The sequence below is a fragment of the Opisthorchis viverrini genome (assembly GCF_000715545.1).
Source record: "Opisthorchis viverrini unplaced genomic scaffold opera_v5_84, whole genome shotgun sequence".
NCBI lineage: Eukaryota > Metazoa > Platyhelminthes > Trematoda > Opisthorchiida > Opisthorchiidae > Opisthorchis > Opisthorchis viverrini.
In genome coordinates this window covers 1,556,787-1,572,277 of record NW_008751741.1, presented here as the reverse complement: position 1 = coordinate 1,572,277, position 15,491 = coordinate 1,556,787, and the positions used below count along the sequence as shown (strand labels likewise).

The 15,491-nt window shown below is 42.1% G+C and overlaps 1 protein-coding gene across 1 annotated transcript in view; it reads left to right on the top strand.

Annotated features, from left to right (window-relative positions):
• Positions 1–1,172: 1,172 nt before the first annotated feature.
• T265_13623 (hypothetical protein) overlaps positions 1,173–15,491 on the top strand; it is a gene marked incomplete at both ends in the record, with an annotated part of 54,831 nt that continues 40,512 nt past the window's right edge. Inside the window, 3 exons of the mRNA XM_009169741.1 lie at positions 1,173–1,304; positions 9,038–9,224; positions 13,016–13,137. Coding sequence (XP_009168005.1) covers positions 1,174–1,304; positions 9,038–9,224; positions 13,016–13,137 — 440 coding nt within the window. The remainder of the gene's footprint in view (positions 1,305–9,037; positions 9,225–13,015; positions 13,138–15,491) is intronic.

Sequence of the window (15,491 nt, the reverse complement as noted above, 5' to 3'; positions counted from 1 at the left end):
TGTTTATCTATCTATCTATCTATCTATCTATCTGTTTGGTCGAGGTGACCGTCATTTTCCTAGATCACTCAGCCGCACTGAATATTGGCAAATGGTATGCGGAACACAACAGTGACATATTGGGCAATATTCCGAAGATATTTCGCTGTCACATCAGGCTCTTATAACAGATTTGAATAGTACACAGAGATAAAAAGAAAACTATCGTGCCAGAAGTTACTACAGCAATGGCAAAGCAACTCCGCTTTTCGTCGGTACTGCCGTAGTGGTCGGCAGAACAAGTCTTTGAAAAATACATTTTACTACGCTACTTTTTATTGCAATATGTAGTAATCCGAAGTAAAATCGGAGTATCGTACAAAACTGTGCTGTCGAGTTCCACTTTCCAGACTGCTACGGGAAAAGCCCACTTTATTTTTAGATTGGGAATGCGGAGTTCTTTCGCTTATTATCACTATGTCCATATGTGATGACCAACCAGATAGAACAATACTTTCTGTCCTAGGATGATTTCACTCGTCCACGATCTCTTTGAATGAATTGGTATTGTTGAAAACACAGCTTTCATCTACAGATGATGTTGATGAGAGACAGAGGCTATCTCTTGTTTCGATCTGTAAGGTGACTCATGGTCTTATAGAAGCTGTAATCATAAGCTTCTAGAGAGTGATGGGTCTATACCAGCTGTTTCTTGTTGAGTTGTGTCGTGAGGACTTGACAGCCTTCATTCAAACACTCTGAAGTTAGCTGGCTGACTCTCCCACTGCATTCTTCGCCACGCTAGTCACTTTGGGCCGTAGGTTTATGTGAGTAAAGTGGAGAGGCTACCACCATGGAAACGTGGAAAGGGAAAAGAATACCGATTGGCCAGTCTAGTCTGTAACGTTTCATTGGACAGCTCGTGACTCCATCTCACCCACTGGCTTGGATGGGCGGCAACGGATAATTGTACATTTTCATTTTTATGTCTGTTTTTTGCTCGCCAACGGGTGTGCCGCTCGACTCTGTCTTGGCTAACGTTCAGCGGGCCTGTGAGGATGTAGCTTCCAGGCCCCGTGAACGGTAATGAAATGGATCCTGCAACACTAACCCAGGAAATCCGCACTAAGAAACTTTTCTCCCTAATAGAAGGTAAGTTGCTCAAAGCTGAAAATATACAGCTGACTTTTAGACAGCGAATCTGAGTTAAGCCAAGACGAAGAGGCAGATGTGGTAACGGAAGACAGGGCATTCGACTTTGACGAAGTGGATGAGAAGTCCTTGGCAGTCCAACCCACAGCCGCCAACAAAACCCCACAACACAGGTGAGCAATCCTACGTGTGTGAAAAATACATGTCGGCGGATTATATCGATTGTGACTGAACTACAAACGGCATGCCATCGGTTTTGTTGCCTGGTAAATTCATCGATTTGTCCAATCACTCTCCGTCTAAAAAAGCTTACAACAACCACATCAGAGACATTTTCTCGGTTCGCTTTATTCAGTAATTGTCGCTGTTTGGTTTGCCAGTCTCCATTATGCTGCAGTTCTCTGTAAGAAAGCTACACCGAAGTACGGCCACCCTCATAAAAGAAACACTTAACATGATTGTTTGATTTGGAATCTTTTGTGGTCATGGTACTCCCGCTATAACAAACTTCTTTTGAAAACATCAAAATATACATCTTTAGGAGCATTCTCGTGGAACAGGATAGCTGATCACAAAAAGACTTTATTTGACTGTTCTTTGAGGTGTCGTAGCACTCCACTTTGTCAAAAACTGAGCGTCTTTTGTTACCACTCATCAGCGACTTTGGTGGTGAATTGCAGAGCTAATTTGTGTCTCTAGCCTCCGGTTAATTCAAATGTTATGTTTTGGATTTCGTGCTAAGAATCTTTTTGCGGTCTGGTTACCAACCTCACATTCTGCCCACTTCAGAAGTAATTCATCTATAAAGCTGCATTGATTGCACTCCGCAAACAACTTACTTTGGTGAGGATTTTGCAAGGCTTCCGATGTTGAAAGTTGTTATGTAAAGTTTGAAAGCTCTGTGATTCCCCAGTATATGATGAAATCCAAGAAAAAGCCAACTCCTGGGAAAGACCTCGGCAGGTGTTCCTCTTCTCATTTTTTCGGTATGTGATTGTATACTACAATTTTAAGCCGACTGTATCTCTCCGGTGCTCTCCATTCCTGCGACCACCACAGTCAGTGAGTGAAAAGCTCGATTGCGTGGGTTGTGTGGATAGACTGAAGAGTAATGCAGGACATGTACAAAATTATCGGAGAGTAAGATATGGCGCCATTGTACTATGATCCAGGCTAACCTCTTCTCTGGGCAGACTTCACCGATGAATATTATACTTGATCCATCAGGCAGGTGTGTGGCGACTCCGCCACAAAGTTAAGGTGCATAAGCCTGATGCAGAGCGAGCGCCCTTGGTGGGCGGAGCATCTGCCTGCTGGGAAGGAGGTCGGCGGTTCATGTCCTGTGTGCTTGGACTCCTCGGTTCAAAATCTATCAAGTCCCCTTCCGTCCATGTAATGAGCGTAGTGTCGACGAAATTGACTCAGCGAGGATCCTCACGACTGTGGTAAATAAAGCCACAAGACCACCTAGGAGACTGAGCAAGGTAAATATTCATAGTCAGCGAGGTGGGCCCCACTAAGCTAAGCATAAGTGCTCTCTTTTTCGGATGTAGGGTGTTTTCATAGCGGTGAACAATCACTAACAGATTAGTTAATACCGTTTACTCCAATATCCGGTGTGCATTTTCGATGATAAAACCTTCACGCTAACAACAATTTAGAGGTAAATAAATATTTTGAATAAAGTCTTGGAAAAGGAGGGAAGAAAGAAAGAACGGTGGAAATTGATATCATGAGGCCCCCTAGAAACTCTAGATGTTTGTTTGTTTTACACAAAATGTACATACCTGCAGTTCGAGCCTAGCAAAACCACTAGGATATTTCCATGAGGAAATGAGGTCATTCTTTTAAAGAAACGCACAACCTTTGGTGCTTGACACAATAGAATGTGCACATCAGCATGATTTCAAAGAGAAGCTAATGTCAGAGGAGAAGAAAATACTTTCTCTCTGAGACTGACAGTGTGCTTTGGTATGGCAGAAATCAAAATAAGATGAAGCGACATACTGCAACGCGTTGCCGTGCTAACAACAAAAGCCTGATCATTTAGGTTTGAAAATGAACTGTCCAATTCCGTAAACAAGCCGTTGACGAGCTTATGGGTTCCTAGCCTAGCATGGTTCTTACAGCCGAATATGACGAGATTTCACATTGCCCATTTAAATGCCGAGAAAACTGTTGTATCCATGTGGATGAAACGCAACATAAAGCGCCCCAATAAATAAATAAATGGATAATGAAAAGATCATCTATTAATCGTACTCATTCCCGCCTCAGTTTTCATAACCCCAGCTTCCTGAAATTCGTTGAGGCACTTACGTGATTTATAAACCACGCGGGAGGACACATTAAAACAATTCAGGGATATCTTTGTTCTCGATTCTATCATATCCATGTTTGTCTCAACAATGGCCTAATTTGAAGTAAATGAGTCCTGCTTGTAAGAGTCCTGTGTCTTCTCAACTTACCACAACTTAGCGTACTTCATTGTCATCTTGGTGGCTTGCACAAGAGTTTGTGTCATAGATTCATTGCAGTATTTACTGTAAAGTATAAAGGTATTTGGTTGATCTTCAAATTAGGAGTCTGGATACACATAGCCCGCACAAAAAGGCAAGTCCCGAGACAGACTCGAACCACCGACCTGGTGTTCACCGAATAGGTGTTATTCTAAGTGAACTGCCGAGGTCGGTCGCTCTCCAACATGACCATACATCTGGGATTCGTACCTGATCTCCTAATGGGCTGGCAAATACCATATGTCTGTTCCCTATAAATTGAATTACTAGGCGCCTCGAACTAGGTCCAGTGGTGTCTAACGTGATTGTTATGGGTTTTTAGCGCCCTTTTTCTCCTACCACAAAAGCTCTTACGTACACAAGCCTGTAAAGTGTGTTTAGTAGATCATTTGGTGTGAAGCAGGGTCAAGAAGAACCTAGAATCTAGAAGAAACTAGAGATTCAGCTGGGTTCTAGGTGAGTCTCTCATCACAATCAAAGTGATGTGGAAACGAGTGTATTTGTCGAAAACTGGGAACTTCAATATCCGGGTTCCCTGACCAACGAAACACCACGTACCTCTCATGAAAACTGACTGTTATCCAAATGAAAACTTCTGTCACGAAACGCACAATTGAAAGCAATACTCAGGGCATTTTATTACAATACTTCAATGATTATGGGTCGTTGGTCAGTTCTCAAGCTGAAAGTTGTGAGCTTCGATAAAGAAGTGTGAAGTTTTCCTACGTGATATTCTTCTCGTAACTGAACCAGCTAAACTCAGTTGAGCTGTATTCACGCGTATGCTTTTTGAAAGCAGTTGGATTTATGTGAGAGCTGAATTTTAGTGTGTAGTGAGTACAGTTAGGGTTAGGTGATGCTTCAGATGAGCATGGCCTCGTGGTTTTACTTCTCAGACCGTAAAACATACAGAGCGTACGATCAAAGCAGTAGAACAACACTTTTCACTCACTCCACACCATGGTTTTTGATGCACTCCGTGTCCCCTCTTATTCTATGGGTCAAATCCACACACATATTTTCCGAGTTTGTGATTGGCTGTCAGATCACACGGATGGCTGATCCCCACAAAATTTTATAAGGCTTTCGCCAGTCATCGGGTAAGAGTCACTATCTACAAAGTGTTTGGAAAGCGAAGGGTTTGAAAGGCAAAACAGATCATTCTGTCTTGTGGGAGCTTGAAAAATCAGTTAACTGCTTAATGTTTTTCTTAACCCGACTTTACATATAAAGCTAGCTGAAAAGCTCTTTAGCGTGAGATCAAGTGAATATTAGCTGAAGATGTCGTTCACAACAATGCTTAACTGATTGTGCCAAAAAAGGTTGTTTCGTGCTTTTGTTTCGAATAATATTCAAGGTAGTCGAGTGTTTTCTTGATGTGATACTACTCATAAGATGAACGAAAATTCTAGACCACCGGTTTGGGCCTTCTTGGAAATAATCAGCTGAACCTAGTATTTGGCTGTTCATCAGACTAAATTCACGCCTGAACACAATGTTTAGCGGATGTGGACAGACAAATTTTCAGACAGTCATTATCATTAAAGACAACAACATCAGTGCTGATACTGATGCTTCACTGCCGCAAATTACGTTGATGTCGTCGAGAAGACTCTGAAGATCACAGTAAACGAGGGATTCGGCTGAATCTCCGTTCAACCCCCTTGTTATCACAGACCGGATTTTCAAATAGCTGTTCTTTTCCACACACCCTTTTGTAAGTTCTCTCTAAACTAATGTGCTACTTAAGGGCCACCTCATATCTTGATCACAACTTGCCGTTTTCATTCTACGTTCGGTATAAAATGATCTTATGCAGTTCCCAGTGACTGGTTCTGTCTATTGCGCTCAGCATCCGAGTCACCTGTACCGCTCTATCACGTCAGTCAAGGTAATTTTGTGAATTTTTCCAAAAGAACTTCTTTTGCCTGTGATCACGTAGAGCAGGTTTCCATCAAAATCCCACGAATAACGAGTTTTTTCTATTACGCAGAGGTACTAAAAGCAGTCAGCTATACAAAGTACTAGAGTTCACCTTGATCTTGAACAATATATTTAACATTCGCTGTCGAATCTAGGTCCACCTCCATGAAACAGGGACCTGTAAAGTAACTCGTTCAGACTACTACCACCAGCAGACAGCGTGGTAGTTTGCAAAGACAATATCAGACATTTGTTTTTGCTGATGTAGGTCACAATACGTAGGGACCATTCACACTGGATTAGAATGGCATGCACCGCACAGTCTGGATAGGATAACACCTTATCCAGGGTCTAGATGAAATCTTGTGTCAATCGCAACTATGCCGCTTCAAACTTATTCCTTTCCTCTTCCGGTGAAATGGTCCACAGGTGTAGCAACTCACGGGAAATGTAACATACTTTCCGCTAATATTTACAGATGTCAAAGCACTGTTAAGGGTAAAACGAGCAGCAATACGACCCTACTAAACGTCGGCGCAGACAGATTTGTTAGTGAATTCACTGAGACAGATCTTTATCAAGGAAGTCACATGAAGTTTTATCCACATCTTGCCTTTCCGGTGCCATATTCCGTGTTACAGGATGTCGCTCAACCGTTCAACCACCGTTAAAGATTCTGCCTTCTAAGACTGAAGGATGCAAAGTTTGTTCCCCAACTTGGGGGTGGTGATTTCATTTCAGGGTACAAATACATGGTCCCGTAGATTGCTTCTTTTTGATCGTGTATAATGCTGCGAACGTCACGCGTGACGCTTGGATACTCTCAATCACGTTGATTCTTTCTAAGTCCGTTTGTCCTTCAATCTCTTTAGGATCCGGCTAACAGGTTCCACTGGTTAACGCTGTCCTTATGAAAAAAACAGAGCATCTTTCGAGTTTTTTATTTAACTTGATGGCAAATGGTGATGAGAGGTGGTTAAATTGATCAACTGCGGTTGTTTTATTTTGAAACGTCATCGGCTTTAAAAGGTTGACGTAAATGAGGATGTACTTTACTAGACACGAAACTTGAACATGGCAATTATGTGCTACACCGAATACTTTTTGTCTTGCCAAGGATAGTTTTTATTGCCACCCCGGTATAATGAGCAACCTTGAAGACGAAAAATACTAAAAGTGCATAAGGTACTCGTCAATTAACTGGGGTTTTATGCAACGAGTCACGAGGAAAAACGAGTAGGAAATGAAAGCTATTCAGCCGAGAACTTGGATAATAGCGGAACGCCCAACAGTGGCTTCATGGCTAAATCACATGACCAAGAAAAAAGGGTTACGTTGATAGTTATAGACACACATCATGGCTGTTGCTTATGCGAAAAAGGCAGTAACTATAGCCACTTAGTGGTAAAAGTAGAACTTTACCCATTATGATATTCTAGTGTAGGAATTCCCAACCTACTTCAAATCGTGCACTTTTTCAGTATACTGCGGAACGTCTTCTCCTCGGTATATTCTACTGACCTCAAACATAAATATTTCAAGTGGAACACTTAAAACGATAAAGCATGTGTCAGTTTCAACCTCAGACTCACTTCGTTTTTGTTTCACTCTGTAACCGACTCATAAAATCTGATACAAACAAGAATGAAGTGCACGGATTGCCTCCGCCAATTTGAGGGTGAGATGACAAGAGACGAATTCACCAATTTTGTTATTTAAAACCCAAGCCAAATGAACATGGTGGTATGCGAACAAATGGAACTGAAACTTGTTGGGGGTGGTAAAATAGCCAGGACCCCTGCACCACTCATATGCTGTTTACTGGATATTCTTAGTTGAGTTGAAATAACACGTTTTTGAATAATCGTACTCACCTGCGTCTCACTAGTCGAATATGAAGTAGGAACTGAGGTTAAAACACTGAAAGCATGATCTCACAGTTGCTATAAAACAGGGGATATGTGATTGATGGACCAAGACTACAATAAGGCTTTTACACGTCTCTTTTTGGTGATACGATGAGAGGAGGCGCGTGTTTGAGTTTCGAACGCCTCAGCTGCCTGTACAAATCTCTTTTGAACGTCAACATCAGACTGGAGATGACATTCGTGGTGGCTCTAAATAATGCCCCCGTTATTTCTGGCAGCTTTTCCGGCACTAGATGGACAGAGGAGACTCTGTGACCAAGTCCTTCTGAAGTCCTTTGATAATTGTGTTTAGTAAAACCCAGCTATTGTAGGTAAATAATCCGCCCTGAAGACTGGAAATGGAGTTCCAAAAAGAAATCCAACCTAGTCTTTGTGAAGCCGTTTGAAGAGTTCACTCGTAACATACGAGTTAACAGATGTACACCAAGATAGCCCGAAAAAAGTTAGTCTTTTAGATTTGTCTGAAAAGTGGACGACTTGTGAATTGCCTTTGCAAAATCGTAACAAGATGGTTTCCTTTAAAGATTCTTCAAGAAATTTCGAACAAGGCTCCACTAGCTGGATCAGGCTTGATAGGTGAACTTAGGCAAGCCCCGAATCAAATCTGTTTCTAGTCTGAGTCTAACATAAACTCCAGTAGACTTATCCAAGCAGCCGGCTGGTTAAAGCAGTCCTTTTTCAGGATCTAATCCGGTGCCATCAAAAAGATTGCGCATTGAGTTTCGCTTCATCTACCAAACAGGGAACAATACTGTAAAACTCAGGGCCAGCGTGTAGTCAGTTCAACTTGGGACTACATTTCTAGCAGAGTAACCACGCTTAACGGCGATCTCAGCACAACTCAGTCAACCACACCTTGGACTTTTGATTGCACAGTTTTGTCATGGCAGTTCCGTGAACGTCTGTCGCAATAGGTTACCAGATGTGGATAAAGATGCTTTATTGCAAACACTACTTAAAGAGGTGCTTTAAGGCCAAAACAATTTTAAGTAATTTATTTGTCGCATCTTGAGATGGCCATTGCCTCACAGAAGACATTTCCTGAAAAGATTCTCCAGAACAAAAGTGGGTTATGAACAACTACCCTGAAATATTTATGAGGGTTCGTCCTGCAATTGATGTCATTGTGAGTCAACACACTGATGATCAACCGCTTGTCGCAGAACGGTTCAGTTTTCGACTACTAACTGGGAGGTTACAGGTTCGAAACCACGAAATTTCTTAAGATACGTAATATTGATGATTTCCGATAGGAAAAAGCCCTTTTATAGTGCTTCCCAGTTTTTTCAACACAGATTGGCTTCACTTACTGGACGATAGCTAGATTGGAAATCCCACGAACTTCTTACACTACCAGCAGTTATAATGGTGCTATTCAGTCCTGTACCAATTCACTTCTATGCATTGTTGTTTGTAGCTCAGATGGTGACCATATCTGCCAAACTTATGAGGTTCTGATAAATCCGCTTTCCCAAATTTCTACCTGAATATTTTCCAAAAGTCCTACAAAAGCATGTGTTTTACTCATTTTTCCAGAAGTACTGGCACTCTTTTGTTCAAAAAATACGAACGGCTGGGCAAAATCGGAGAAGGAGCCTATGGTATTGTATTCAAGTGCAGAGATATCACTACAGGACGTCTTGTCGCCATCAAACAGTTCACGGCAACTGAAGATGACCCTGTTATACGCAAGATTGCAATGAGAGAAATAAGAATGCTAAAGGTAAGTCATTTCGCCCTGGCCTTGGTGAATGCTTGTTCTATAAACTAATCTTCATCTCGAAACAGAACAACGATCCCCTACAGCCTAAACTACAGGGCTAGGATCTTAATGGAAGGCATATGCGTCCGCCATTGAGGAGACTGTTGAAAGCTTGGGTTTGTTCAGTAAGCTGGGCGATCAGGCTGGAAACGCTTCACTACTAATCAAGGTGACATCATCAGCACACCCTTTTAAAGCGGAGCGCAGCTAAACGCCAGGGGGTTGTGCATCCATTTGTGGTGCACTTTTATTAGTTATTAGGCTGGAGGCTGGAGCAGACCCTCGATTATGATTGACCGTTTACCTGCTACCGGAGTCAGCTTCAGCACCAGTTACTTTGAGTCCTTCGGCAACTGTTCACTTTCCTGGTCTTGATCCTGGTCTCATAAATTGTAACACATAAACCACCTGTCAGCGTGCAACCGGCAGCAAAATGTCACGCTGCGCGCACTGAGGAGGCCACCGCAACATTGGCAACTAAATTGCCGAGCTCGGTAAATGCCACCCCGGACAGCTATCATAGATTTCGCCTTGTCATACAGTGAACAGTGATCCACATTTTCAAGCAGCGCAAGATTTCAAGTAATTTTTCAGGAAAAAATGGACGAATAAAAATCAGAGAAGGAAAACGTTTACTCCCATCGTAGAATCCCAAAGGACATTGTCTGTTACTTGAGTTATCTGAGTTATACGATTCGGAACAAATTTGTAGCAAGACCTGACTGGCTAGAATTGCTGTCCACTAAATTTATGAGGATGTACTTGAATGGCTGACTGTTGTGTTTCTTGCTTGCCAACTACTTCATTATTCCGTTTGTCGGACGCTTCTTTATAAGCTTGCACACCAGCCCTCCAGGGCGGTCGCGTTGCTGTGATCATCGATAACGCAGAAAAAAATGAATTCTGAGGAGTCGTGGAAGGATACAGCAGCTTTTTTAAGGAAATAAGGTCTCCCAGTTGATTTGAACAGGGCGTTAAGAAAAACAAGCAAAGTAGCTTTTTGTCTTTCCAGAATCTACAGGTGAATAAAATGTTCTACTGGAGTGCAACATAAACAAACGTGAGGAGTTTACCTTGTCCCTCGCCGTCCGATGTAAAATATCACGTGATTGTCTTGTATACGAATTTAGTTGTTTTACGCTTAGTTTTTGGCCACAAAATGTTGGTTGGGGTTGGTAGAAATGGGTTCTTCACAGCAGCACCATCACTTGCTCATAGCTGATTCACTAGAAGCAAAACCTGACAAAATTAGTAACCATAAAATGAGATCATCAGGAACGCGGATGGTAAGTTTGACAAGACTTGCGCGAGATTCTACATACTTGCCAAAATAATACAGCTTCAGTAATGGCATGTGGTTGCAAATCAGACGAATATAAACGCGTTTTTTTGCGTAGGATGAAATTTCATAGGCGTTTTTCAAACAATTTTTGGTGAGGGTGGTTTTACTGGTTTGAAGAATGTCTGCCATTCATTTGGATAGTTCGTTGATGGTGGGGTGGACGAATAGACGCATTGGATTTGTGATATGAGATGCATAGGAATCGACCAGTTCTAGGATAGTGATCCTAGCCTAGGAGATAGAAGAATTCCCGCTTCACAGAATAGTCACTTCCACTACTATCGAAAGGAAGAAGGCCTACGCTACGGGGGTATTTGTTGGGAAATGCCAACTGACCAGTTACAGACCATTGAACAGGGAAGCAAAACTCTAATTTGCATCTTACTCACAAAAACTGGACATCCATCTTCTCCTGAACGAGTCTTTTTGAACTTTCCTGGAGATTCATTGACTCCAACCATTCCTCGCTCAAATCCAAGCAAATGTTACAAAGCGACTCCACAAATTCCGCAACAGATCTTCCCTTTTCAAAAGACACAAGGCGAAACTCCACGAACAACACATACTGCTCGCGTGCCTCCCCATCAGTAGTATCACCGTTACACTATTAGCATTTTGTCTCATTGTTTATTAGGCAAACCTTTCAAACTTGTCATTTAAAACTGGGCTGATGTTGTAGAATTAATCCGCTCTTTTAAAGGTCCAGGACTCCTTGTTAGGCTTCAGTATAATGATGTCTTCTCCCATCCTGGACTTGATAGGGTATGTTTCTGATGTATCAAAGAGGAGCATAAGTGGTCTCTGAGATCAGCCTGTTTCACTTTGTAACCGTTTACATTCTCAGGAGACTTAGTCCGGAGTTAGCTAGATTTGTTGGGCAGCCTTTGTATCAATGTGGCCGGTTTTTCTGGACAGTATTTTAGAATCTGGCCCTCCTAATTAAGTCAACCTGGATTAATGGTTCTCTCGGACTGCCGCAAAGTCATTTTTGGGTTCAGCATTCCCTGGACGTTTCCGAAAATTTTCTAACACCGATCGTAGCTGGTGAACTCGGTCCGCTACAAAAATAATAGGTCATTAGAAATTCACGTTCCTTGTAAAGCGTACGTATAAATGAGGCGAACAAACCTACAAGTAAGATTGGTTAAACGCATATATTTATAAGAATTTAAAAACTACTCTGCCTTTTTAGACACTCAAGCAAGAGTAGACCATGGACCCTTCTCATTAATGACGTAAGATATCCAGTGGTTCGATGCAGAAAGCAGGGATGTTTAACGATCCAATGACACCATGAAACGGAAACAGCATCTTGTTTATTTCCATCATTGTTAATTTTACGCGCTGCCGTACGGGAAAGATTCATTCGAGAATATGTTCTGCTTCCAAGTAGGAAAACTGAACAACTGCTGGAGAATTTAATAATGGCATTTGAAGTTGTAGGGCATGCCCTCAGAGGATGACGATGAGAACAGATGATTTCAATCCCAGTTTGTTAAGGCAGGTGAACGTGAGGTTGTTACCCGCTGTTGGGGCAACGCCCCAACCAAGCTCATTATTTTATTGCTTTGATGCGACAGCACACATTTCTCCGCTGTCCAACTAGGCTGAATCAATTACCCATTACCGGGTACAGTCACCTCAGTCTGTACCCACTGTTTGCTTGTATGAAGCTGCCGCGAGATTCAGAAGACCGCAATGAACGTAAAACTCCGGTGCATGGGACATAGGTTCTCTTGTTGCGGTGTAGTGGATCAAAAAACCATAAAAAGGTGGACATTTCTACTTTTTGCAACTGGATAATTTTACTGTCCGCAAAAACAGTTGATCCAAATAGTGCTCTCTCGGGGAACCGCTCCCCAGATGACTCAGAACACGGTGTTTTCTCAGTTTATAAACCAGTTCCCAACATTCTTTTGAAAGTTACAGCTGAATAGAGTGACTTTCTAGTTTTAATCTGTTTATATTACCTTAGTTGCAATCGAGTGGCCCTCGGGTCAGATAGGAAGCGTGCAACAACCACCCGTGCTAGCAGAGGCTTAGTTTAATAAACGGAACCGTTTTGAATGTACCAGCATGTAACTCTGAGCTGTTTTCAATAAACAGGTTTGTACCACCAGAGAAACCTTGAGAGCCACGTTCTGATAAACTATATGACCAGGATCCTTCACACAATTAGCACTTGGCCTGTGCGTTGTTTTATTCAGTTGTCCTGCAACACCTCTTTTGTATCCTCCTGAAGACTTGTCTAAGAGATTCTCCTCGTATTCCTCAAGATATAGTTTCACGTACCGAGATGCTGAGGACAAAAGTGCTACTGATGCTCTCCATTTCTGTGGAAACCTATGTTTGATTATCCATTCTGCGTTCCATGTCGGAGATAAACTCCTTCGTCTTTTGACTTTTTCAGCGACTGAAGCATCCCAACTTGGTCAACCTGATTGAAGTTTTTCGAAAGAAAAAGCGTCTAAATCTGGTCTTCCAGTATATTGATAATACACTGCTAAATGAGATGGAACAACGGCCTAGAAGGTAAGTACATGTATGTAAATACTATAAATACTATAAATACTATACTACAAGATATTACCAAACTGTAGCCACAATGAAATCCCAATACGGTGGAGGAAATCCTACAAAATATCGGGAGAAAACGAAGAATATATTCTCTAGTGGATATTCTTCCTTGGATATTGCAAATCCGAGCCGCTTTATAAATTTGGGATAATTTTATGATTGGGTCAAAAACCTACCATCACCGAGTTAAATTTCGTGCTTGTCGAGTTAAACCCATAACCGCCTGAAAGGTTTAATTTCGTCTCGAATCAACGTGGTGTTCACTACTAATCAACTGTCTACTCTCGTTTCGTACAATGCTTGCCTGTGGTCAGCAAAAAATTGGTGGGCAATTTTGCGAGCTCTCTATAGCTCAAGGTGTTCAACATATTCCTGTTCAATTTACCGACTGATTGCACGAGAATTGGATAACAGCTGAACCTAAAACACGCCGAAAACACTGACTCCGGCCTGTTGCTCAATGACAGGAGATGGCCAAATAAGACCGTGATCAATGGAGCAAATCTCGTGGGCCATATAACTGCTATGTATTGAGCATTGCTACAAATCGTTTTTCATAGGGTGACTTAGTGTTCTTTAACTTGCTCTTTGCAAGATACATGCCACGATTTTAGTCTAGAGACAAATAAGACCATTTAATAGTTGCGCCGATTAACTAAGATCACCTGAAGGTCAGCAGATATAAGTACAAATTCACCTAGAAGAGGGCGAAACTGCGGTAACAATCTATGTGAACACACGTTTCAATCCTGGAGATAAATTTTGCTTAGCTATTGGATAACCGCAGAGTTCCAAAAAGATCCAAATGAAAAGTTGTCTGTAAGCAGCTCAAACGTTGTTTAACCCCATACTTTGAATTCAACCGGGAACATTCGGGACAAATCAGTGGATATCTCACGGAGATTTTAACGCACAAGACGAGGCAGATTGTGTTTCAACAGATATATCCAAAATATGGAACGGTTATGCGGAGGACACTTTAGTCATCGTCAAAAACATTTCTGCCCCTCTTGACACACTCCCAGTAACGAAGACCTCGTAAATTTGTGAGCATAATAAATCCTCAGACTTCCAGGCGTGAGAGTATATGGAGAGCTCTGCAAAGTCTTTTGTACACAAAATAGTCTGTCAGGAGTGCTTATTCACTCCATTCATAGGTGATTTCGTGATCTACCAGATAATGGGAGGAAAGCAGAAAGGTCCTCAAAACCCCAGTGTGCAAACAGCTACTGACGAAAACCTTGTCAATCTGCAATATGCAGATGACATCACTCTCATCTTTGGAGAGAAAGGGAAGGCGCATGTGTTTTTGGATGAACTGACCAAGGTCGCCCTTGCGCTTTACGCCCACAAAGCGTAAGGTCACGCGCCTGGACATGCAGTCACTCAACACGACGCTTAAAATCCAGGGTGAGGCACTAGAAGTTGTGGACCGTTTTTGCGTATCTTGGAAGTTGCGTTAGTTCTGACAGATGAATCTACAAGGCTCGGGTAGTGTTTGCTAATTTGGGACACCTATGGCGTCAAAGTGGTATATCCTTGGACCTCAAGGAACGTGTGTATCAGGTTACAGTGCAGGTTGTTTTGTTACATGGCTGTGAGACTCGCCTTTTTGAGAAGCGGAAACGAACCATCTTCAGGTCTTCAACGCCGTTGTTTCAGAACCATATTTAATGTAGGTTTGCGCCGGCCAGTTCATAACAGGGCCGTTAGAAAGTGAACAGTCAATTGTGTGACGGGGGCTTCTACTGAAAAATATGTCCACTCAACTAGCACGCAATTCACGGGTTCGAGATTCCCTGTTTTTTGTGAAATGCCCACTGTTGATGATTTTCAAGAAGAAATAAAGAGATGCACGTGCTTTTCAGCCTTGCAGCTTAGACTGGCTTCACCTACAGGACGAAATTTCCATCCGAAAGAGGTTTCCATTCTCCTATCCAGTGCCCATAAACATAAATAACATACAGACTGTGTTATTATGTACGTTTTACGAGTGCTTGAATGAAAGTTTGTGTTGCTGAAAATCGTTTGCCACCGCCCCATCCTACTCCCTAGTCAACGGCTATGATCCGGTGTTGACAGAGGGGAAAGTAACTGCCAATCACATTTACCAGTCTCACCATGCAGACGGGAACTTCTCTATACTAATTTTTAGCCATGGTAGTGCATATAAACGAAAAAGACGTTTCAGAACGGGTGCATGGCGTCAATGGAATGTGACAAGCCTCTCATCATTACTGTGTTCCCGCGAATATATATATATATATATATATATATATACTTTCTAATTTACTGTCTTTGTGAATGCA